This window comes from Musca domestica, unplaced genomic scaffold, assembly GCF_030504385.1.
Source record: "Musca domestica strain aabys unplaced genomic scaffold, Musca_domestica.polishedcontigs.V.1.1 15, whole genome shotgun sequence".
Lineage (NCBI taxonomy): Eukaryota > Metazoa > Arthropoda > Insecta > Diptera > Muscidae > Musca > Musca domestica.
In genome coordinates this window covers 1,190,810-1,214,048 of record NW_026712207.1, presented here as the reverse complement: position 1 = coordinate 1,214,048, position 23,239 = coordinate 1,190,810, and the positions used below count along the sequence as shown (strand labels likewise).

Genomic DNA, 23,239 nt, shown 5'->3' with positions numbered 1-23,239 from the left:
ATATTTTTTCAGAGGACCAAATAAACGTGAATTTAAAAAAAAAAAATTCAAGGACTAAATAAACGTGGATTTTTTAAAGATTATTTTTTCAAGGACCAATAAACGTGGATTTTTTAAAGATTACTTTTTTCAAGGACCAATTAAACGTGGATTTTTAAAGATTACTTTTTTCAAGGACCAATTAAACGTGGATTTTTTAAAGATTACTTTTTTCAAGGACCAATTAAACGTGGATTTTTTAAAGATTACTTTTTTCAAGGACCAATTAAACGTGGATTTTTTAAAGATTACTTTTTTCAAGGACCAATTAAACGTGGATTTTTTAAAGATTACTTTTTTCAAGGACCAATTAAACGTGGATTTTTTAAAGATTACTTTTTTCAAGGACCAATTAAACGTGGATTTTTTAAAGATTACTTTTTTCAAGGACCAATTAAACGTGGATTTTTTAAAGATTACTTTTTTCAAGGACCAATTAAACGTGGATTTTTAAAGATTACTTTTTTCAAGGACCAATTAAACGTGGATTTTTTAAAGATTACTTTTTTCAAGGACCTATAAACGAGGATTTTTTAAAGATTACTTTTTTTTTTTTAAGAATATTTTTTCAAAGGACATATAATCGTGGATTTTTTAAAAAAATATAATTTTTTTAGGACCAATTAACGTGGATATTCCAAAAAAATTTTTTTTCAAGGACCAATAAACGTGGATTTTAAAAAAAAAATATTTTTTCAAGGACCTATAAACGTGGATTTTTTAAAAAATATTTTTTCAAGGACCAAATAAACGAGGATTTTTTTAAAAATATTTTTTCAAGAACCAAACGTGGATTTTTTAAAGATAACTTTTTTCAAAGACTAATAAACGTGGATTTTTTAAAGAATATTTTTTCAAAGGACCAAATAAACTTGGATTTTTTAAAAAATATTTTTTCAAAGGACCAAATAAACGTGGATTTCTTAAAGAATATTTTTTCCAAGGACCAAATAAACTTGGATTTTTTAAAAAATATTTTTTCAAAGGACCAAATAAACGTGGATTTTTTAAAGAATATTTTTTCAAAGGACCAAATAAACTTGGATTTTTTAAAAAATATTTTTTCAAAGGACCAAATAAACGTGGATTTCTTAAAGAATATTTTTTCCAAGGACCAAATAAACTTGGATTTTTTAAAAAATATTTTTTCAAAGGACCAAATAAACGTGGATTTCTTAAAGAATATTTTTTCCAAGGACCAAATAAAAGTGGATTTTTTAAAGAATATTTTTTCCAAGGACCAAATAAAAGTGGATTTTTTAGAGAATATTTTTTTAAAGGACCAAATAAACGTGGATTTTTTAAAATTTTTTTTTTCAAGGACCTTTAAACGTGGATTTTTTAAAGAATATTTTTTCAAGGACCAATAAACGTGGATTTTTTAAAGAATATTTTTTCAAAGGACCAAATAAACGTGGATTTTTTAAAGATTACTTTTTTTCAAGGACCAATAAACATGGATTTTTTAAAGAATATTTTTTCAGGGACCAATAAACGTGGATTTTTTAAAGAATATTTTTTCAAGGACCTATAAACGTGGATTTTTTAAAGAATATTTTTCAAACGACCAATTAAACGTGGATTTTTTAAAGAATATTTTTTCAAACGACCAATTAAACGTGGATTTTTTAATGAATATTTTTTCAAGGACCAATAAACGTGGATTTTTTAAAGATTACTTTTTTCAAAGGACCAAATAAACGTGGATTTTTTAAAGAATATTTTTTCAAAGGACCAAATAAACGTGGATTTTTTAAAGAATATTTTTTCAAAGGACCAAATAAACGTGGATTTTTTAAAGAATATTTTTTCAAAGGACCAAATAAACGTGGATTTTTTAAAGAATATTTTTTCAAAGGACCAAATAAACGTGGATTTTTTAAAGAATATTTTTTCAAAGGACCAAATAAACGTGGATTTTTTAAAGATTACTTTTTTCAAAGGACCAAATAAACGTGGATTTTTTAAAGATTACTTTTTTCAAGGACCTATAAACGTGGATTTTTTAAAAAATGTTTTTTCAAGGACCAAAAGGAACGTGGAATTTTAAAGAATATTTCTTCAAAGGACCAAATAAACGTGAATTTTTTAAAGATTACTTTTTTCAAAGGACCAAATAAATGTGGATTTTTTAAAGAATATTTTTTCAAAGGACCAAAAAAACGTGGATTTTTTAAAGAATAATTTTTTTAAAGGACCAAATAAACGTGGATTTTTTAAAGAATATTTTTTCAAAGGACCAAATAAACGTGGATTTTTTAAAAGATATTTTTTCAAGGACCTATAAACGTGGATTTTTTAAAGATTACTTTTTTCAAGGACCACATAAACGTGGATTTTTTAAAGATTACTTTTTTCAAGGACCTATAAACGTGGATTTTTTTAAAAAATATTTTTTTCAAGGACCTATAAACGTGGATTTTTTTAAAAAAATATATATTTTTTCAAGGACTTATAAACGTGGATTTTTTAAAAAAATATTTTTTCAAGGACCAAATAAACGTGGATTTTTTAAAAAATATTTTTTCAAGGGCCAATTAAACGTGGATTTTTTCAAGATTACTTTTTTCAAGGACCAATTAAACGTGGATTTTTTTAAAGATTACTTTTTTCAAGGGCCAATTAAACGTGGATTTTTTAAAGATTACTTTTTTCAAGGACCAATAGAGGACCAAACGTGGATTTTTTTTCAAGGTCCAAGGGAGGACCAAACGTGGACTTTTAATAAATATTTTTTCAAGGACCAAAATTGGACCAAACGTAGATTTTAAAAAATTTCCTTTTCAATGTAGATTTTTTAAAAAATATATATTTTTAAGGACCAAATTTGAATTTGGATTCGTGGATTTTTAAAAAAATATTTTTTTCAAGGACCAATAAAAGGGGATTTTTAAATATTGTTTCAAGGATAGAGGAATATTTCTTCACGGATTTAGGAATATTTCTTCAAGGATTAGGGAATATTTCTTCAAGGATTTAGGAAAATTCCTTAAAGGATTGAGGAATATTTCTTCAAGGATCATCGGACTACATATTTTTTCAAGGATTTTTTAAAAATATTTTTCAAGGACCAAAAGACCAATATACGTGGATATATACAAAAATATTTTTTCCCTTTTTCTTCTACTTCTTCCCTTCCATAATATTCCTTTTTTTATTTTCCCTCCTAGTTTTGGCTACAACAAATGGAGAGATCTGCAAACGCCCAGAGAAATTTTGGAGGATCTCTGTCGCAAAAATTTCATCAAATTACCACGCTACCGAGATAATGCAATTGAGGTTGATGGGGTGACTTTTGAAGATGAAACGGAGATTTCCTTAGGTTTTCTCTCTTAAGTTTAAAAAATACCTCAAGAGTTAAAAATCTCAACTACCTTCCTTGCAGATGAGGACCTCCACGAACGCCTGTCTCTGACCGCCTTGAAAAATCTCCAAAAACTACCCTCCTTTGGCTACAAGCTGGTACCCGAACACGTGGAGACAAGGTCCTTGTATCGTCCCGAATGTCCTGGAATAGAACAGGTATTTCACACTCACACAAACGCACAAAGAAATTTTAATTATCACCATTTATCTGCTAACTATTCTCTTTACCTTCGAAATAACCACAATTTTTCGATTTGAAATGGAAACCAATTAACTTCGTCTCCTTCTTTCCCATCCCATATCTTTGTCTTAATTTTTTCCCAGGGCAAATTACAATTATGGCTGGAGCTGTACGATGGCAATCTTAATTTACCACCGGCCATTGATATTACACCGCAGCCTCCAGAGCTATTTGAGTTGCGCCTCATCATATTCAGTGTCAGCGATGTGGTCCTGGACGAACGCAATATTTTCGGCAATGCCATGAGTGATATCTATGTCAAGGGGTAAGTGGGTTTGTTTATTTTTTAATGAGTGGGGTAGGGGTGGGATATTGCAAAAGAGGGTGGGTAGTGAATGTGGGGGGTGGATGTTTTCATTTTGTCTGGAGGGGTGTGCGAGCCATTCTAAATATGAGCCAAGAAATCAATATGTCGGAGAGATGAACAGAAACCAACTTAAAAATGCTAGTTAATAACCCAATTATTTTCAAATTAAATCAGAATATGGGTGTTTCCATGGATTGATGGTAATGAAATAAATAAATTATTGGAGACGGGGCAATAGAATAAAATTTAAATGAAAAGTAATATTTTTTTTCAAATTGAAAAATTCATAGAATTCAGAGTTTCGATGGAATGATCAAAATTTCCAACTGTATTGGTTCCCCCAAAATTTAAATTGTACCAGATTTGGCAACATTTAGTACACATAGGTACGAATTTCAAAAATTACCTAGTAAGAATGAAATAGTAATCTTATTTCTAAATTTCGGAATTCCAGCTCTGTCGGTTCACGTAAAAGGAAATGGTACTAAATTTAGTACCGCTTAGTACTTTTCGTATACATGAGTACACAAACTTTCAAAACTACCTCCTTACATCGACTCCACTCCTCAATCTTGATTCCCATTCCAAATTTCGAGTTTTTACCTCTAACCGTTCACATGATACAAAATTGTAGCAAATGTAGTACATTTTAGTACTTTTCGTACCGATGTAGTACGAATTTCCAAAAACCCTTTGGTACATCTATCATGGACTTCATTAGTGACCTTCATTCCAAATATGCTTCCTCAAATACAAAGTATTTAGTACCTTTTAATATTTTCGTGCCGTTGTAGTACGAATTTCTAAAAACCCCCCATATAACGGTACCTCCATATATTCGGCATTTTAATGGTTTTTGCCACATTTCTTCTATTTCCTTTACCCTTAGGTGGAGGGTATTAAAAGTATGGCCCGGCCGAACTTAATGTTTTTTACTTGTTTTATCTCTCCCTGTATGTAGTACCTTTTAATATTTTCGCACCGTTGTAGTACGAATTTCTAAAAACCCAGCCTTATTGGACCAAGAGTGACCCTCACCCAAAATTTCAAGATTCTAACTGCAGCCCTTTTGTCTTTACGTTGATGAATCGTTAAGTCAGTCAGTCAACGATTAACGACTTAACGATTCAACAACGCCCAGACAAAAAGGCTGAAACTAGAATCTTGAAATTTTGGGTGAGGGGGTCACTCTTGGTCCAATAAGGCTGGGTTTTTAGAAATTCGTACTACAACGGTGCGAAAATATTAAAAGGTACTACATACAGGGAGCGATAAAACAAGTAAAAAACATTAAGTTCGGCCGGGCCATACTTTTAATACCCTCCACCTAAGGGTAAAGGAAATAGAAGAAATGTGGCAAAAACCATTAAAATGCCGAATATATGAAGGTACCGTTATATGGGGGTTATACCAAATCGTGGACCTACACATGCAATGTTTCGCCAAAGGAGCTAGAACCCATTATAACCTACAAATACTAATTTTCAGAAAAATCCGTGAAAAAATGCGGCAAAAACCATCAAATTATCGAATATCGGGAGGTACCCTTATATGGGGGCTATACTAAAACGTTGACCTATAAATACAATGACTCGCCACACGAACTGGGACCCATTATGACCTACAACTACCAATTTTCAGAGTAATTCTTGAAAAAATGTGTCAAAAATCATCAAAATACCGAATATTTGGAGGTACCCTTATATGGGGGCTATACCAAAACGTTGACCTATAATTACAATGACTCGCCACACGAACTGGGACCCATTATGACCCACAAATACCAATTTTTAGAAAAATCCGTGAAAAAATGCGGCAAAAACCATCAAATTATCGAATATCGGGAGGTATCGTTATATGGGGGCTATATCAAAACGTGGACCTATACATACAATGTTTTGCCACACGCACAGGGACCCGTTGTGACCTACAAATACCAATTTTCAGACAAATCCGTGAAAAAATCTGGCATAAATCTTAAAAATACCGAATATCGGATGGTACCGTTATATGGGGACTATACCAGAACGTGGACCGATATATCTCATTTTCAACACCAACCATCACAGACACAATACAAATTGCTCTGCTAAATTTTGGCGCTCTACGTCAAATAATGTGGGCTGTATCGTGATTTCAACAGACAGATAGACAGACGGAAAGACAGAGGGACATCGTTAAATCGACTTAGAATTTTACGCTGATTATGCATATATATATATATATGTACTTTATGGGGTCTACGACGAATATTTAAGGATGTTACAAACGGAATGACAACGTTAATATAAGGAGGGTATATTATAAGGTGGAGGGTATAAAAACTGCAAACAAAGTCAAACGCCATAATTTTTACATTTTTTTTTTAATTATTTTTTTTTTTGAATGAAAGCAAAAAATGTCGGAAATCGGAAATTAAATTTTAGAATAAGTTTAGATTTATTCGAATTGGTCACCTTTTGCACGAATTATGGCCTTCAAACGGCCAATGGAACCGTCACACGCCGCTGCCCGAATGTTGCTCTGCGGTATTTTGGCCCCTTACCGGCAAAGCGCTTGCTTGATCGACACTCTGGAATTTTTTAGTGCCAACCTTGCTTTCCAAAATATTCCCGACACAATAGTCCAACGGATTGGTATCCGGAGATTTTGATGGCCATTGGAAATGAAGCGAGGAACCTCATTTTGTAACGATTCTTGGGTGGTGCGTGCTGAGTGCGATGGTGCGGAGTCCTGTTGAAATGTTCAAGGTCTGGCCAAGGCCAACATTTTTCCGTGCCCAAGGCTTTAATAAACCCTCCAGAATATTTTCGCCATAATATTCGACATTTATTCTGATGCCATGGCCGATTAATACGAGCGGATAGCGACCATAGGCTGTTAAGGCGGCCCCCACCATGACCATGGCCGGCGCTTGAGTTCTGGTGGCCAACCGAAGGTGCATATTTTCAGCTGACCTCTTTGGCAAGTAATTACGATCATTTTGTTGTTGTTGTTTACAAACTGCTGGACAACGAATATTTTCTCATCGGAGACGGAGAAAACTAAATTCGGCACTTCACCACTTTCGGCAAAGCGAAGCATCTCTTTAACTCTTTCGAGTCTATTTTCTTTCTGTTGCGGTGTAAGTGCTTGCACTTTGTGGAATTTCAATGGCTTCAGCCCGAGCTAATTTTCCAATATTTGCCGATTGGAATATTGCGATATGTTCAGCTCACGAGCCATTTTTCGGCCACTGCGACGCGGGTTTCGTATCAAGTCACTTCTTTACTTTTCGAACCATTTCTGCTGATGTTGCCGTTTTCTTCCGTCCACTTCCTCGACATATGTCGGGCTACCCTACCGGTATCACGTCATCGGTAACGAGCGACGGTAGGAGACACAAAAGATTTATTCACATTTAAATGCTGGAGTGCTCTAACGATAGCCAGTTGTGGTTCTCTAGACAAATATAAAGAAATCACACTATCCCGCTTGAGATCCATTCGTCGAATAACTTTTTTTCTGGAAAATTCTCTCGCAAAATGCTTTTGTACGCTTGTAAGCAATATAATAAGCTGTCAATGGAATAATTGTAACAGCTGTCGGACGAGTGGCTTAGAAATGACAGCAGTCAGAAATGGGCTGCAGTTTTTTCATCTCACCCTAGGTCACTAATACTGAGAAATGAAAGACTAATTTCGACACTCATATGCCATGGCGGAGCTCCTTGATACTCAAAGAGATCGACACTCAAGAACAGTTGTGTATCATTGCTTGACCCCATAGAGTCACCCATAAGGTCATTCAAATGTATTTTTGTCCCTTCCAAAAATTCTTGAAAAATTCCTCCAAATTTTGTGCAAAGATTGATTTCTTCGGCTGCTGTTTCGGTTTCTCTTTGAATAAACTCCTTTGCATTTGTTTGTGTGTATGTTTTGATTTGCCTGTCTGTTTGTTTATATTCCTTAGCTGGTGTTCTAATCCTGATGAGGCCCAGACCACAGATATCCATTACCGATCAATGAATGGCGAGGGTAAATTTAATTGGCGCATGATATTCCCATTGAAATATAGCAGCATTGAAGATATGGTAAGTGGAGGTGGTAATTCGAATGAGAGAATAAGAGGGAGAGGTGTGGGAGACGGGAGGGAGAGAGAGAGAGAGCAAAAAGAGATAGGTCAGAGTGACAGTGGAACAGAGTTAAAAGAATTTTTTTTTGGGAAACTAAAACCATTGATATATTCTAGTGTTGAAAATATGAGGAGTAGGGGTAGTATTTCTCGCAAATAAGAGACAGAGAGTGGAAAGGGAGGGTGGTAGAGCAAAGAGAGTTAGGTCAGAGTAACAGTGCAACAGAGTTAAAAGGAATTTTTGAAATATTCTAGTGTTAAAAATATGGGAAGTAGGTGTAGTAATTTTCATAGGAGAGTAAGGAAGAGAGAGGGAAAGGGAGGGAGAGAGAGAGAGCAAGGAGAGACAGGTCACAGTGACAGTGGAACAGGGTTAAATGCAATTTTTGGGGAAACCAAACCCATTGAAATATTCCAGTGTTGAAAATATTAAGAGAGCAAGGAGGAGAGGAGGAAGGGAGGGAGGGATAGGGGGAAAGCGAGAGACAAAAGGGGGATAGATAACTGTGGAACAGAGTTGAAAAGAATTTTTGGGGAAACCAAAATCATTGAAATATTCTAGTGTTGAAAATATGGGGAGAAAGAGACATCTCTCGTCTCTGGATACAGGTATTTATTTTGGCACATAGACTGGTGGCTAAAATTGACGACTAAAGGAAAAATATGGTTTTATTTAATTTTAAAAATATATTTGACCTCGTAATTCTCATAAGGGAAGGCTTTAGAGCCGAGCTTTTGCAGTTGCAGTCGGGGGTGGTATCTCAGGCCAAAGTCGGAAAATATCGATTTAACTATGCCCATTTATAGTAATGACATCTTCCGTCTCTGGATACCGTATCGGACTCCAAGACTGGTAACGACTTCCAGAAAAAATTGTTTTTATTCAATTTTAAAAATATATTTGACCTCGTAATTTTCATAAGAGAGTAAGAAAGAGGGCGGAGTCTTAGGCCGAGGACGGAATGCGATTATTTTCTTAATAATGGGCATTCAGAGTAATGACATCTCCCGTCTCTGGATACAGGTATTGACTTTGAACCAAGACTGGTGGCTTTGACTTGACGACTTTCAGAAAAAATTGGTTTTATTCAATTTTAAAAATATATTGGACCTCGTAATTTCCATAAGAGAGTAAGGAGGAGAGAGGAAAGGTAGAGAGAGGAATGAGAGATAGAGAGAGGAATGAGAGATAGACAAAGGAATTTTTTGGGGTCCAACATTTGATTGGACCAAAGGCTATAGAGTCGAGCTATTATTGTAGCTGCAGTCAAGGATAGTGTCTCAGACCGAAGACGGAATCTGGTTATTGCTTTAATTATATAACCATTCTAAGTAATGACATCTTCCGCCTCTGGATCCAAGCATTGATTTTAACTTCAAGAGAGAGAGGAATGAGATATAGGTCAGACGAACATTTGTATAGAGTCTTCGGAGACCAACATTTGAATGGACCAAAGGCTTCGGAGTCAAGATTTTGCAACTGGAGTCGAGGGCGGTGTCTCAGGCCGAAGACGGAATGTGCTTATTGTTTAATTGTTTAATGACATCTTCCGTCTCTGGATACTGGTATTAACTTTGACACCAAGACTGGTTGCTGGAAATTACGACTTCCAGAAAAACGGCTTTTATATAATTTTAAAAATATCTTTCACCTCGAAATTTTCATACGAGAGTAACGTGGAGAGAGGAAGGGAGGGAGAGGTATGAGAGACAGGTGACATGAACATTGGAACACAGTTAAATGGAATTTTGGGCGACCAACATTTGAATGAACCAAAGGCTTCAGAGTCGAGCTATTGCAGCTGGAGTCGAGGACGGTGTCTCAGGCCGAAGACGGAATTTGGTTATTGTTTAAACTGTGCCCATTAAGAGTAATGACATTTCCCGTCTCTGGATACAGGTATTGACTTTGACTCCAAGACTGGTGGCTTTGACTTGACGACTTCCAGAACAATTTGTGTTTTATTTATTTATTTATTTTAGGGGAAAAGGAGGGAGAGGAATAAGAGATAGGTCACATGAACAGTGGAAGGCAGTTAAATGGAGTTTTCGGGAAACAACATTTGAATGGACCAAAGGCTTCAGAGTCAAGCTATTGCAGCTGGAGTCGAGGATAGTGTCTCAGACCGAAGACAGAATCTGGTTATTGTGTTAATTATATAACCATTCAGAGTAATGACATTTTCCGTCTCTGGATAAAGGTATGCACTTGATTCCAAGACTGGTGGCTAAAACTGACGTCTTCCAGAAAAAATCGTTTTTAATTGATTTTTAAAATATCTTTCACCTCGAGATTCTCATACGAGAGTAACGTAGATAGAGGAAGGGAGGGAGAGGAATGAGAAACAGGTCACATGAACAGTGGGACACCGTTAAATGGCATTTTTGGGGACCAACATTTCAATGGATCAAAGGCTTCAAAATCGAGCTATTCCAGTTGAAGACGAGGACGGTGTTTCAAGCAGAGGACGGAAAGTGGTTATTGTGTTAATTATAACCATTCAGAGTAATGACATTGTCCGTCTATGGATACAGGTATTGATTTTGACTCCAAGACTAGTGGCCTTGAATTGACGACATTCAGAAGAAATATCTATTATTTAATTCAAAAAATATATTTCACCTCGTAATTCTCAGGAAACAGTAAGGGGGTAGGGGAAAGGGAGGGGCAGACATAAAGGTTGGGCCACATGAACAGTGGAACATAGTTGATTGGAGATTTCGTGGACCAAAATTTGAATGACCCAAAGGCTACAGAGTCGAGCTATTCCACCAGGAGGCGACAATAATGCCACAGGCCGAAGACGGAATGAGCTTATTGATTTAACAATGCCCATTCAGAGTAATGACATTTTCCATCTCTGCATAGGGAAGGTGAGGAATGAGAGATATGTCACATGAGCAGTGGAACACAGTTAAATGGAGTTTTCGGGGGACTAACATTTGATACAGCCAAAATGTGCCTCATCGAAATAACGATTATGGACCGTATGTTTCTTTTTGACCAAATCTGTTTCAGGATATTTGGAGAAGATCTGGCGATGTCCGTCCGTCCATCCGTCTGTCTTTTCTGGCTGGTGCGTACGATAACCCATGAAGGGAGTAACCGATTTGGTTCAAACTTCCTACATCGTAATATTATTGTCAAACTTAGATCGAGTTCTGAGATGGATAATATCAGCCCACTCCTTCTGGTACCTCCCCCACAAAAGGTCGGAATTTTCGAAAAAAAATATTTTACTGCACAGAATGAGAAAGGATAATCCGATTTTACTCCAACTTTGGAAATCCTAATATTTCCAACAGTGCTAGGTCAGGTGCAAAAATTGACAATATCGGTCCACTCTATCAAGAACCTCCCACACAAAGGGTAAAAACTTTGAATAATTACAACTCTTATAAAATGTGATGTAAGAGTCCGATTATCTTCAAATTACGCACATCACAATATTATTACTAATCCAAGGTCTGGTGTGAATATGATATACATAGACCCACTCCTTCTAGTACCTCCCCCACAAAGGGTCAAAATTTGGAATATCCGTGAAGCTCATAAAACGCGAAATTAACATCCGCTTCCATTCAGACTTGGTACATCTCAATATTTCCATCAACACAAGATATGTTATGAAGATGGTAGAGATCGGACCATTTCTTCTGGTACCTACCCCACAAAGGGTCAAAGTTTTGAATAACCAAAAACGCTCAATGGAAGTGAAATAAACATTCAACTCTCGTCAGATTTCACACAAACAAACATTTTTGCTAACACAAGATCTGTTGTGAAGATGATATACAGGGTGAGATAAAAAAAAACTGCAACAAAGTCAAATGCCATAACTTTTGCATTTTTTTTTAATTTTATTAAATGAAAGCAAAAACTGTCGGAAATAGCATCAAATTTTAGAATAAGTTTAGCTTGGTTCGAATTGGTCACCTTTGGCATAAATTATGGCCCTCAAACGGCTAATGAAACCGTCACACGCTGCCCCAATGTTGTTCTGCGGTATTTTGGCCTATTCCCGGCGAAGCGCTTGCTTGAGGTGATCGACATCGAAGTTTTTAGTGCCAACCTTGCTTTCCAAAATACTCCCGACACAATAGTCCAACGGATTTGTATCCGGAGATTTTGGTGGCCATTGTGCGCTGGAAATGAATCGAGGAACCTCATTTTGTAACCATTCTTGGGGGGCGCGTGCCGAGTGAGATGGTTCTGAGTCCTGTTGGAATGTCCAAGGTCTGCGGCCAAAATGATTGCGTGCCCAAGGCTTTAATACACCCTCCAGAATATTTTTGCAAAAATACTCGGCATTTATTCTACGTGTTATGGCGGACCACACCGTTCAAGAAGTGAACGGAAGAAAACAGCAACATCAGCAGAAATGGTTCGAAAAGTAAAGAAGCGACTTCATTGAAATGTCTGCGGCCAAAATAACCTAAAATACAGGTGCCCACGGCTTTAATACACTCTCCAGATTATTTGCGCGATAATATTCGGCATTTATTCTGATGTCACGGTCGATTAATACGAGCGGAGAGCGACCATCGGCCGTTTTGGCGGCCCACACCATCACCATGCCCGGCGCTTGAGTTCTGGTGGCCAACCGAAAGTGCACATTTTCAGCTGACCTCTTTGGCAAGTAAACACGATCATTTTGTTGTTGTTGTTTACAAACTGTTGGACAACGAATGTTTTCTCATCGGAGACGGAGAAAACCAAATCAGGCAGTTCACCACTTTCGGCCAAGCGAAGCAACTCTTTAGCTCTTTTGAGTCTATTTTCTTTCCGTTGCGGTGTAAGTTCTTGCACTTTTTTGGAATTTCAATGGCTTTGCCCCGAGCTCATTTTTTAATATTTGCGGAATGGAATATTGCGATATGTTCAGCTCACGAGCCATTTTTCGGCCACTGCGACGCGGGTTTCGATCAAGTCGCTTATTTATTTTTCGTAGCATTTCTGCTGATGTTGCTGTTTTTTTCGTCCACTTCCTTGGCATATTTCGGGCTACACTACCAGTATCACGTAATCGGTAACTAGCGATGGTACGAGACACAAAAGATTTATTCAGATTTAAATGCTGGAGGGCTCTAACGATAGCCACTTGGCTGGTGGTTTTCCAGCCAAATATAAAGAAATCACACTATCCTTGAATCTCCATCCGTCGAATAACTTCTTTTCTGGAAAATTCTCACCAAAATGCTTTTGTAGGCTTGTAAACGATATCATGAGCTATCACTGGAATAATTTTAACAGCTGTCGGACGAGTGGCTTAGAAATGACAGCAGTCTGAAATTGGCTTTAGATTTTTCATTTAACCCTGTATTTAAATAATCTTTCATTGGCTGAGGTTATACATCTGTCGACAGAATCGACTGCTACCTTTTAATTTTTTTTTTTTTAAATTTTTAAAATTTTATTTCGCCTCCCTGTTTTTTATAGCGACGTTCCACTGTATTTTCCTCAAATTTTTTCTTCCATTTTTTTTCTTTATTTACTTATTTTGTAAAAATTCCGCGACGAGTTAAAATTACAACCAAATAATGAGTTCTAATTAAATTTAATTGTAATTCCAACGACCGCCGTAGAACTAAATAAAAAATTGGTAGGTGGGAGTTAAATGGATTTTTCGTTGGCGGGTCAAAGGTTAGTGGCAACAACAAATTTAGCTGCAAAGCAAAGGATGTGATAATTAGTGCTAGGCCGGAGCATGAAAAGGATCAAATGGCAAATATTTGAGAGAACGATTTTTGGATAATTAAAAAATAGAAAAAAAGGATTTTTTCTAAAAAAAAAAATCGAAAAAAAAAACACATCTTAAACAACTTAATGTCCTTGGCAGGACAAGGGGGGAGCACAAGGATACAATTTGTTAGCAAAGGAGATTGGATTTATATTCCTTGGCTAGATGGCCAAGATGACCAACAAAAAAACTAGGAGAAATAATATCTCATTAGAATTAATGAGAAATCAGAACACTCAAGGAGAACCCCTTCCCCTCGCCCTGAGAAAAAATTGCAACATAATTATGATTCCTTGGAGGACACACAAAAACTACTACATTCATATGTATGCACATACATATAAATGGAAGAGATTATAAATTGGTATTTAACACCTGTTTACTTTTCTCATCACTTCTTCTCCAACTTTCTATGACCTCCCCCCTCTCTCCTTTTCCCCCTTTTTCACCAGATGTTGGTAAAACGCAAAACCGGTCTCCTTGAGGAATATCACCGCAAACAACCGCCCCAACTCTCACTACAAATCTGGGACGATGACATTATATCACAGGATGATTTTCTCGGTTCTTTGGAAATAAATCTCTCCAATTTTCCCCAGCCCTTTGAGACGGCCAAGCAGTGTCAATTAACAACATATGAAAGTGTGTTGAACACGCAAATCGCTGGACATCGAAAACCATGTCCTGCCGCCACCGCCGCCAGACGTCTCGTGAATCTTTTCCGTGAAAAGAAAATACGTGGCTGGTTTCCGGTACGCGGTAATATTCCCGAAATGAACAATAAATTGGGTTTGGCGGGGAAAATCGATATGGAATTGGAGCTGTTGACGGAAAAGGAAGCGGCCACATATCCCGTGGGTTTGGGTAGGAATCCACCGAATGCACTGCCGGAACCAAAGTGAGTAAGAGACAAAAAATAGGAATAAGCAAGAAACTGTGATTTTGTAAACGTAGGGTCTGCTCGTAAGGTGGGTCTTTTCATAGAAGACCGGAGGGTCTTCTCAAGAAGACCGGAGGGTCTTTTTATAGATGACCGGAGGGTCTTCTCATAGAAGACCGGTGGGTCTTCTCAAAGAAGACCAGAGGGTCTTCTTTTAGTAGACCGGAGGGTCTTCTCATAGAAGACCGGAGGATCTTCTCGTAGAAGACCGGAAGTTCTTCTCAAAGAAAACTGGAGGGTCTTCTTATATAAGACCGGAGGGTTTTCTTATAGAAGACCGAAGGGTCTTTTCATAGAAGACCGGAGGGTCTTCCCATAGAAGACCGGTGGGTCTTCTCATAGAAGACCGGAGGGTCTTCTCCATAGAAGACCAAAGGGTCTTCTCATGGAAGACCGGAGGGTCTTCTCTTAGAAGACCGGAGGGTCTTCTCTTAGAAGACAGGAGGATCACCTCATAAAAGAACGGAGGGTCTTCTCATAAAATACCGGAGGGTCATTCTTATATAAGACAGGAGGGTCTTCTTATAGAAAATCAGAGGATCACCTCATAGAAGACCGGAGGGTCTTCTCATAGAGGGTCTTCTTAAAGAAGAACCGAAGGTCTACTTATAGAACTGCGGAAGGTCTTCCTATAGGTGACCGGAAGATCTTTTTATAGAAACCGGAGGGTCTTCTCATAGAAGACCGGAGGGTCTTCTCATAGAAGGCCGGAGGATCATCTCATAGAAGGTCGGAGGATCATCTCATAGAAGGCCGAAGGGTCTTCTCATAAAAGACTGAAGGGTCTTCTCATAGAAGACAGGAGGGTCTTCCCATAGAAGACTGGAGTGTCTTCTAACAGATGACCGGAGGGTTTTCTTATAGAAGAGCGGAAGGTCTTCTCACAGAAGACCGGAGGGTCTTCTCATAGAAGACCGTAGGGTCTTCTCATAGCAGACCGAAGGGTCGCACCTTCTTATAGAAGACGGGAGGGCCTTCTTATAGAAACCCGGAGGGTCTTCTCTATAGAAGAGGACCAGAAGGTCTGGTCTTCTTCTTCAATAGAAGAGGACCAGAAGGTCTGGTCTTCTTCTCCAATAGAAAAGGACCAGAAGATCTGGGCTTCTTCTCCAATAGAAAAGGACCAGAAGATCTGGGCTTCTTCTCCATAGAAGAGGCCAGAAGGTCTGGTCTTCTTCTTCAATAGAAGAGGACCAGAAGGTCTGGTCTTCTTCTTCAATAGAAGAGGACCAGAAGGTCTGGTCTTCTTCTGCAACAGAAGAGGACCAGAAGGTCTTCTTGGCCTTCTTCTGCAACAGAAGAGGACCAGAAGGTCTGCTTGGCCTTCTTCTGCAACAGAAGAGGACCAGAAGGTCTGCTTGGCCTTCTTCTGCAACAGAAGAGGACCAGAAGGTCTGGTCTTCTTCTTCAATCGAAGAGGACCAGCAGGTCTGGTCTTCTTCTTCAATCGAAGAGGACCAGAAGGTCTGGTCTTCTTCTTCAATCGAAGAGGACCAGAAGGTCTGGTCTTCTTCTTCAATCGAAGAGGACCAGAAGGTCTGGTCTTCTTCTTCAATCGAAGAGCACCAGAAGGTCTGGTCTTCTTCTTCAATCGAAGAGCACCAGAAGGTCTGGTCTTCTTCTTCAATCGAAGAGGACCAGAAGGTCTGGTCTTCTTCTTCAATAGAAGAGGACCAGAAGGTCTGGTCTTCTTCTCCAATGGAAGAGGACCAGAAGGTCTGGTCTTCTTCTCCAATAGAAGAGCAGAAGAAGGTCTGGTCTTCTTCTCCAATAGATGATGACCAGAAGATCTGGTCTTCTTCTCCATAGAAGACCAGTCAATGGTCTTCTCTCATGGAAGACCAGTCGATGGTCTTCTCACAGTTGATGGTCTTCCAGTAGATGGTCTGTTGATGGTCTTTTCATCGAAGACCAGTTGATGGTCTTCTCATCGAAGACCAGTTATCGAAAGAAACCAGTTAATGGTCTTCTCATCAAAAGAGACCAGTTGATGATGTTCTCGTCAAAGGTCAGTTAATGGTCTTTTCATCGAAGACCAGTTGATGGTATTCTCCTAGAAGTCCAGATGAAAGTCTTCTCTTTAGAAAACCAGAGGCTCTTCTCTCTAGAATATCCAACAGCCGTAGCAGTTTTTAAATTTTTGGAAGAATGATTTTTCTAACACTAACCCTAAGTAGATTTTTTAAGGATGTGGATTTTTTAAACATATTTCTAAGGAACAACAGAGGATCCAACGTGGATTGTTTTCAAAGAATATTTTTTGTCAAGGACTGAGCTCGAATTGTTAAAGGGTTTTTTTAAGGATAAAACCAAAATTTTTAAGAGTATTTTTCAAGGATCAACAGAGGACCAAACGTGGATTTTTCAACAATAAATTCTCAGGGACCTATGGAGGACTTAACGTGTATTTTTAAGAGATTTTTCTTTATGGAAATATTTGGATGGTATAAAGAATATTTTTAGGGACCATAAGAGGGCCGATCGTGAAATTTTGAAGAATATTTTTTCACCGATCAACAAAGGACCATATGTTGATTTGTAAAAAAATTTTTTTGAAGGACGTACAGAGGAGCAAATGTGGATTTTTAATTTTTTTTTCACGACTAAGCCCTGTTTTTTAAAGAATATTTTTTTTTCGGACCAAAACAAAGGACCAAATGTGGATTTTTAAAGATTTTTTTTGATAGATCAAAAGAGCACCAAAGGAGGTTCTTTTAAAGAATATATTTTTAAGGGCAAACAGAGGATGAAACGTGAATTTTTTAAAGATTATTTTTGAATGGACCAACAGGGAATCAAACGTGGATTTTTTAAAGAATATTTTTTTCAAGGACCAATAAACGTCATTTTTTTTAAATATTTTTTCAAGGACCAACAGAGTCCAGAGTACCAAACATGGATTATTTAAAGAATTTTTTTCAAGGACTAAACTTGGGTTTTTTAAAGATTTTTTTAAGGACCAACAGAGGACCAATCTTGCATTTTTAAAGACTATTTTTTTCAAGGACCAATAAAGGTAGATTTTTTAAATAGTAATTTTTCGAGGACCAATAAAAGTGATTTATTTAGAATATTTTTTCAAGGACCAACAGAAGACCCAACATGGATTATTTTGAGATTTTTTTAAGGGCTCAAGTTTGGTCCTTTTTTAAAGAGTTTTTTTCAAGAACCAACAGAGGACCTAACATGGATTTTCAAAGAAATTTTTTTCAAGGACCTAAAGAGGTCTTAACATTGTTTTTCTTAAGAAAATATTTTTTCATGGAAAAACAAATGTGGATTTTCACTGAATATTATTTGAAGGACCATCCGAGGACCAACCGTGGATTTCTTAAAGAATATTTTTTTAAGGACCAATAAATGTGGATTTTTTTAAGAATATTTTTCAAACACCAAAAGTGGATTTTTAAAAAATATTTTTTAAAGGACCAACAGGAGACCGCGCTTGGATTTTTTAAAAGAATATTGTTTCAAGAACCAAAAGAGGACCAAATGTGGATTATTAAAGATTTTTTTTCAAGGACCAGCAAAAAAACCAAACTTGGATATTTTTGAGAATAGTGTTTTAAGAACCAACAGAGGACCAAACAAGGATTTCTAAAGAATATTTTTTTAAGGACCAACAGTGATCCGAATGTGAATTTTTAAACAAATTTTTGCAAGGACCATACTTGAACTTTTTAAAAATAATTTTTTCAATGTCCAACAGAGGAGTAAACATAGATTTTTTTAAAATATTCTTCAAGGACCAAGCGAGATTCAAACGTGAATTATTTATACATATTTTTTCGAGGACCAAGTGCAGATTTTTTAGATATAATTTTTTCAAGGACCTACCGTGGACTACTTCTGGTTTTTTTTAAGGCAACTTTTTTCAGGGAACTACAGAAGACCACACGTGGATTTTTTAAAAAAATTTTTTTCAAGGACCTACCGTGGACCACACGTGGATTTTTTAAAAATAATTTTTTCAAGGACCTACCGTGGACCACACGTGGATTTTTTAAAAATAATTTTTTCAAGGACCTACCGTGGACCACACGTGGATTTTTTAAAAATAATTTTTTCAAGGACCTACCGTGGACCACACGAGGATTTTTTTTTAAAATAATTTTTTCAAGGACCTACCGTGGACCACACGTGGATTTTTTAAAAATAATTTTTTCAAGGACCTACCGTGGACCACACGTGGATTTTTTAAAAATAATTTTTTCAAGGACCTACCGTGGACCACTCGAGGATTTTTTTTAAAAATAATTTTTTCAAGGACCTACCGTGGACCACACGTGGATTTTTTAAAAATAATTTTTTCAAGGACCTACCGTGGACCACACGAGGATTTTTTTTAAAAATAATTTTTTCAAGGACCTACCGTGGACCACACGTGGATTTTTTAAAAATAATTTTTTCAAGGACCTACATCGGTTGATTTAAGATTTAAGCAAAGAAACCAGCCATTGCCAGCTTTAGGGAAATGCATTTGCGTTTTAGTCAAATTGAGATTATCGGTCATCTTCTCTCTCACACTCTCTAACTCCCTTTGTAGTAACTCAGTTTTCCTTCACAGGAAATTCCAATTCATTGGCATATTAGTTTCGTAATCAATAGAAAGATATGTCATTTCATTCTCTTACTTATTGAGATTTTTTTCCTGAATAAATTAATAGCTCAAATAATGAAATTAAATATTTTGCTATTCCAGACGACCGCCATCCTCCTTTAATCCCCTCACAAATCCCTGGAAAGGCTTCAAGAGAATTATTGCCCCAAATCTGCTGAAATATTTAATCGTACTGGGTCTCGTGGCTTTGCTGGGATTTTTCCTATTTCTATTGATTATGAATTTGCCAATACTGTTGCAGCAATGGGTTTATTAGTTCATTTTTATTTTTTTTTTTTTATTTTTTTATTTAAATAATTATTTTAATTTAATTTTATGAAAATTAAATTGATTTTATTTTATTTTTATTTTTTTTCTTTTTTTATTTATTTTATTTTCTTTAAATAATTTATTATTATTTTTGTTAAATAAATAATTTTAAAATTTAAAAAAAAAATTTTGGGGGATTTGTTAAGTTTCGTTGTAGAGTATTGAGGTCAGCATAAAATATATATGGGTATAGTTCAATATCATAATTTTTATATGTGTGTGTATGTATTGTATGCATGTGTGTGCGTTAGATTCCCGTTTCCATTTAACTTCCCAGCCACAGCATAAAATAACAACAGCCTAACAACATTCACATACACAAACATTTACACACTTCCCAGCACCAGCAAGGACAATGCCAACGAATGTTATTTAACATAGCCACACACAAACAAACAAATATACACACACAAACAAACAACTAAACAATGTTAAATATTTATTTATATGTAAATACAATTGTTATTCATTTGTATGTAAATACATCCAAGTGTAGTTATGTGAAAATGGTTGTGGCCAAAGGATTCCTGCATTTCAGCAGGACATAAACGTTTAATAGGATGTAGCCATTGGGGAGATACCTGGGTTATTGCGAGCACTCTTGTTATCCCCTTTTTATGGCGGAAATCTATCGTTCACAGGATTATTTTTAAAGCCCCATAAAGGACATTTCTTATGGCAGAATGAAAAATATGAACAAGGACCAAACGTGGATTTTTTAAAGAATATTTTTTCAAGGACCAAATAAACGTGGATTTTTTAAAGATTATTTTATCCAAGGACCACATAAACGTGGATTTTTTAAAAAAAATAAAATTTAAGGACCAAATAAACGTGGATTTTTTAAAAAATATTTTTTTCAAAGGACCAATGGACGTGGAGTTTTTAAAAAATATTTTTTCAAGGACCAATGGACGTGGATTTTTTAAAAAATATTTTTTCAAGGACCAATGGAAGTGGATTTTTTAAAAAATATTTTTTCAAGGACCAATGGACGTGGATTTTTTAAAAAATATTTTTTCAAGGACCAATGGATTTTTTAAAAAATATTTTTTCAAGGACCAATGGACGTGGATTTTTTAAAAAATATTTTTTCAAGGACCAATGGACGTGGATTTTTTAAAAAATATTTTTTCAAGGACCAATGGACGTGGATTTTTTAAAAAATATTTTTTCAAGGACCAATGGACGTGGATTTTTTAAAAAATATTTTTTCAAGGACCAATGGACGTGGATTTTTTAAAAAATATTCTTTCAAGGACCAATGGACGTGGATTTTTTAAAAAATATTTTTTCAAGGACCAATGGACGTGGATTTTTTAAAAAATATTCTTTCAAGGACCAATGGACGTGGATTTTTAAAAAAAATATTTTTTCAAGGACCAATGGACGTGGATTTTTAAAAAAATATTTTTTCAAGGACCAATGGACGTGGATTTTTAAAAAAATATTTTTTCAAGGACCATGGACGTGGATTTTTTAAAAAATATTTTTTCAAGGACCAATGGACGTGTATTTTTTAAAAAATATTTTTTCAAGGACCAATGGACGTGTATTTTTTAAAAAATATTTTTTAAAAAATCCACTTTTATAGGTCCTTGAAAAATATTTTTTAAAAAATCCACGTTTATAGGTCCTGGAAAAAAATATTTTTTAAAAAATCCACGTTTATAGGTCCTGGAAAAAAATATTTTTTAAAAAATCCACGTTTATAGGTCCTGGAAAAAAATATTTTTTAAAAAATCCACGTTTATAGGACCTGGAAAAAAATATTTTTTAAAAAATCCACGTTTATAGGTCCTTAAAAAAATATTTTTTAAAAAATCCACGTTTATAGATCCTTAAAAAATATTTTTTAAAAAATCCACGTTTATAGGTCCTTAAAAAAATATTTTTTAAAAAATCCACGTTTATAGATCCTTAAAAAATATTTTTTAAAAAATCTACGTTTATAGGTCCTTGAAAAAATATTTTTTTTTGAAAATCTACATTTATAGGTTCTTGAAAAATATTTTTTAAAAAATCCACGTTTATAGGTCCTTGAAAAAATATTTTTTTTTTAAAAAATCCACGTTTATAGGTCCTTGAAAAAATATTTTTTTTTTGAAAATCTACGTTTATAGGTTCTTGAAAAATATTTTTTAAAAAATCCACGTTTATAGGTCCTTGAAAAAATATTTTTTTTTGAAAATCTACGTTTATAGGTTCTTGAAAAATATTTTTTAAAAAATCCACGTTTATAGGTCTTGAAAAAATATTTTTTTTTAAAAAATCCACGTTTATGGGTCCTTAAAAAAAATTTTTTTAAAAATCCACGTTTATGGGTCCTTGAAAAAAATTTTTTTTTGAAAATCTACGTTTATAGGTTCTTGAAAAATATTTTTTAAAAAATCCACGTTTATAGGTCCTTGAAAAAATATTTTTTTTTGAAAATCTACGTTTATAGGTTCTTGAAAAATATTTTTTAAAAAATCCACGTTTATAGGCCCTTGAAAAAAATATTATTAAAAAAATCCACGTTTATAGGTCCTTGAAAAAATATTTTTTCGTGGATTTTTTAAAAAATATTTTTTCAAGGACCAATCGTGGATTTTTTTAAGAATATTTTTTCAAGGGCCAATAATCGTGGATTTTTTTAGGAATATTTTTTTCAAGGACCAATAAACGTGGATTTTTTAAATATTATTTTTTTCAAGGACCAATAAATTCAGATTTTTTAAAGAATATTTTTTTCCACGAAGTGAAGCTGGGGATGTGTTAAAACTCGTGCAAACAACAACTAATAAAATTACCAACAGCAAATGAGCCACATCCACGTATTTCCCTTCAGCCTCAAACAGCAAAGTGTCAACCGCGTGTTTACGTGAATGTCAATAGGTGAGAGAGTGAGTGAGTGAGTGTATTTGTAGTAGTTGTCATCCATTCATGCCATGACGTTACATGCCGGCATCTCTGTGAATCTCGCTACAAACATACATATCTACAACTCTATATAGAAAAGTCTATTTGCCATTTTATGTAAATGACTTCTTTATGCGGCAGTCGCTGTGACAGCCATGCCGAGCGTGACGGATGCACACAAACCAACAATCATCCATTCATTCTACGGAGGAGGTAAATAGACTGTCAACTATCAATTTCACAATAAAATGTCACAGCTCACAATTCACTTACGCGAATGCCCGTGCCACCAAATATGTGTGTGCGAGTGTGCGTGCGTGTGTGTGTGTGGTCTTTGTTTGTTTAAGTATACGTGTGATGGCACACTTGAGAGATCTTTTATGCGTGTAGTTGTCTGTCCAGCGGTCCTGTGGGTGTCTCGTCGCATGGCGCAAAAAAAAAGTAGTAACGGCCACAAATCGTTAACGTTAAATGGAATACTGATATGTGAGGCAGGCAGGTGCGAGGGGTTGTGAGAAAAGTTTAGAGAGAGAGAGAAAGCTTACGATTGAGAGAAATCTATTTACACGAATTTAAAGAGAAAAGTAATTGACTGACTCTGACTGATTGATTGCCTTAACGATTAATCAACACTCAGGCGAAACGGCTGAAGCTGGAATTT

At 35.7% G+C, this 23,239-nt stretch overlaps 1 protein-coding gene across 1 annotated transcript in view; it reads left to right on the top strand.

Moving 5' to 3' along the window:
* LOC101895685 (otoferlin) overlaps positions 1-19,624 on the top strand; it is a 33,142-nt gene extending 13,518 nt beyond the window's left edge. Inside the window, exons 12-17 of the mRNA XM_059119821.1 lie at positions 3,210-3,361; positions 3,425-3,561; positions 3,730-3,911; positions 7,905-8,025; positions 14,260-14,705; positions 19,450-19,624. Coding sequence (XP_058975804.1) covers positions 3,210-3,361; positions 3,425-3,561; positions 3,730-3,911; positions 7,905-8,025; positions 14,260-14,705; positions 19,450-19,624 — 1,213 coding nt within the window. The remainder of the gene's footprint in view (positions 1-3,209; positions 3,362-3,424; positions 3,562-3,729; positions 3,912-7,904; positions 8,026-14,259; positions 14,706-19,449) is intronic.
* The last annotated feature ends 3,615 nt before the right edge of the window (positions 19,625-23,239 follow it).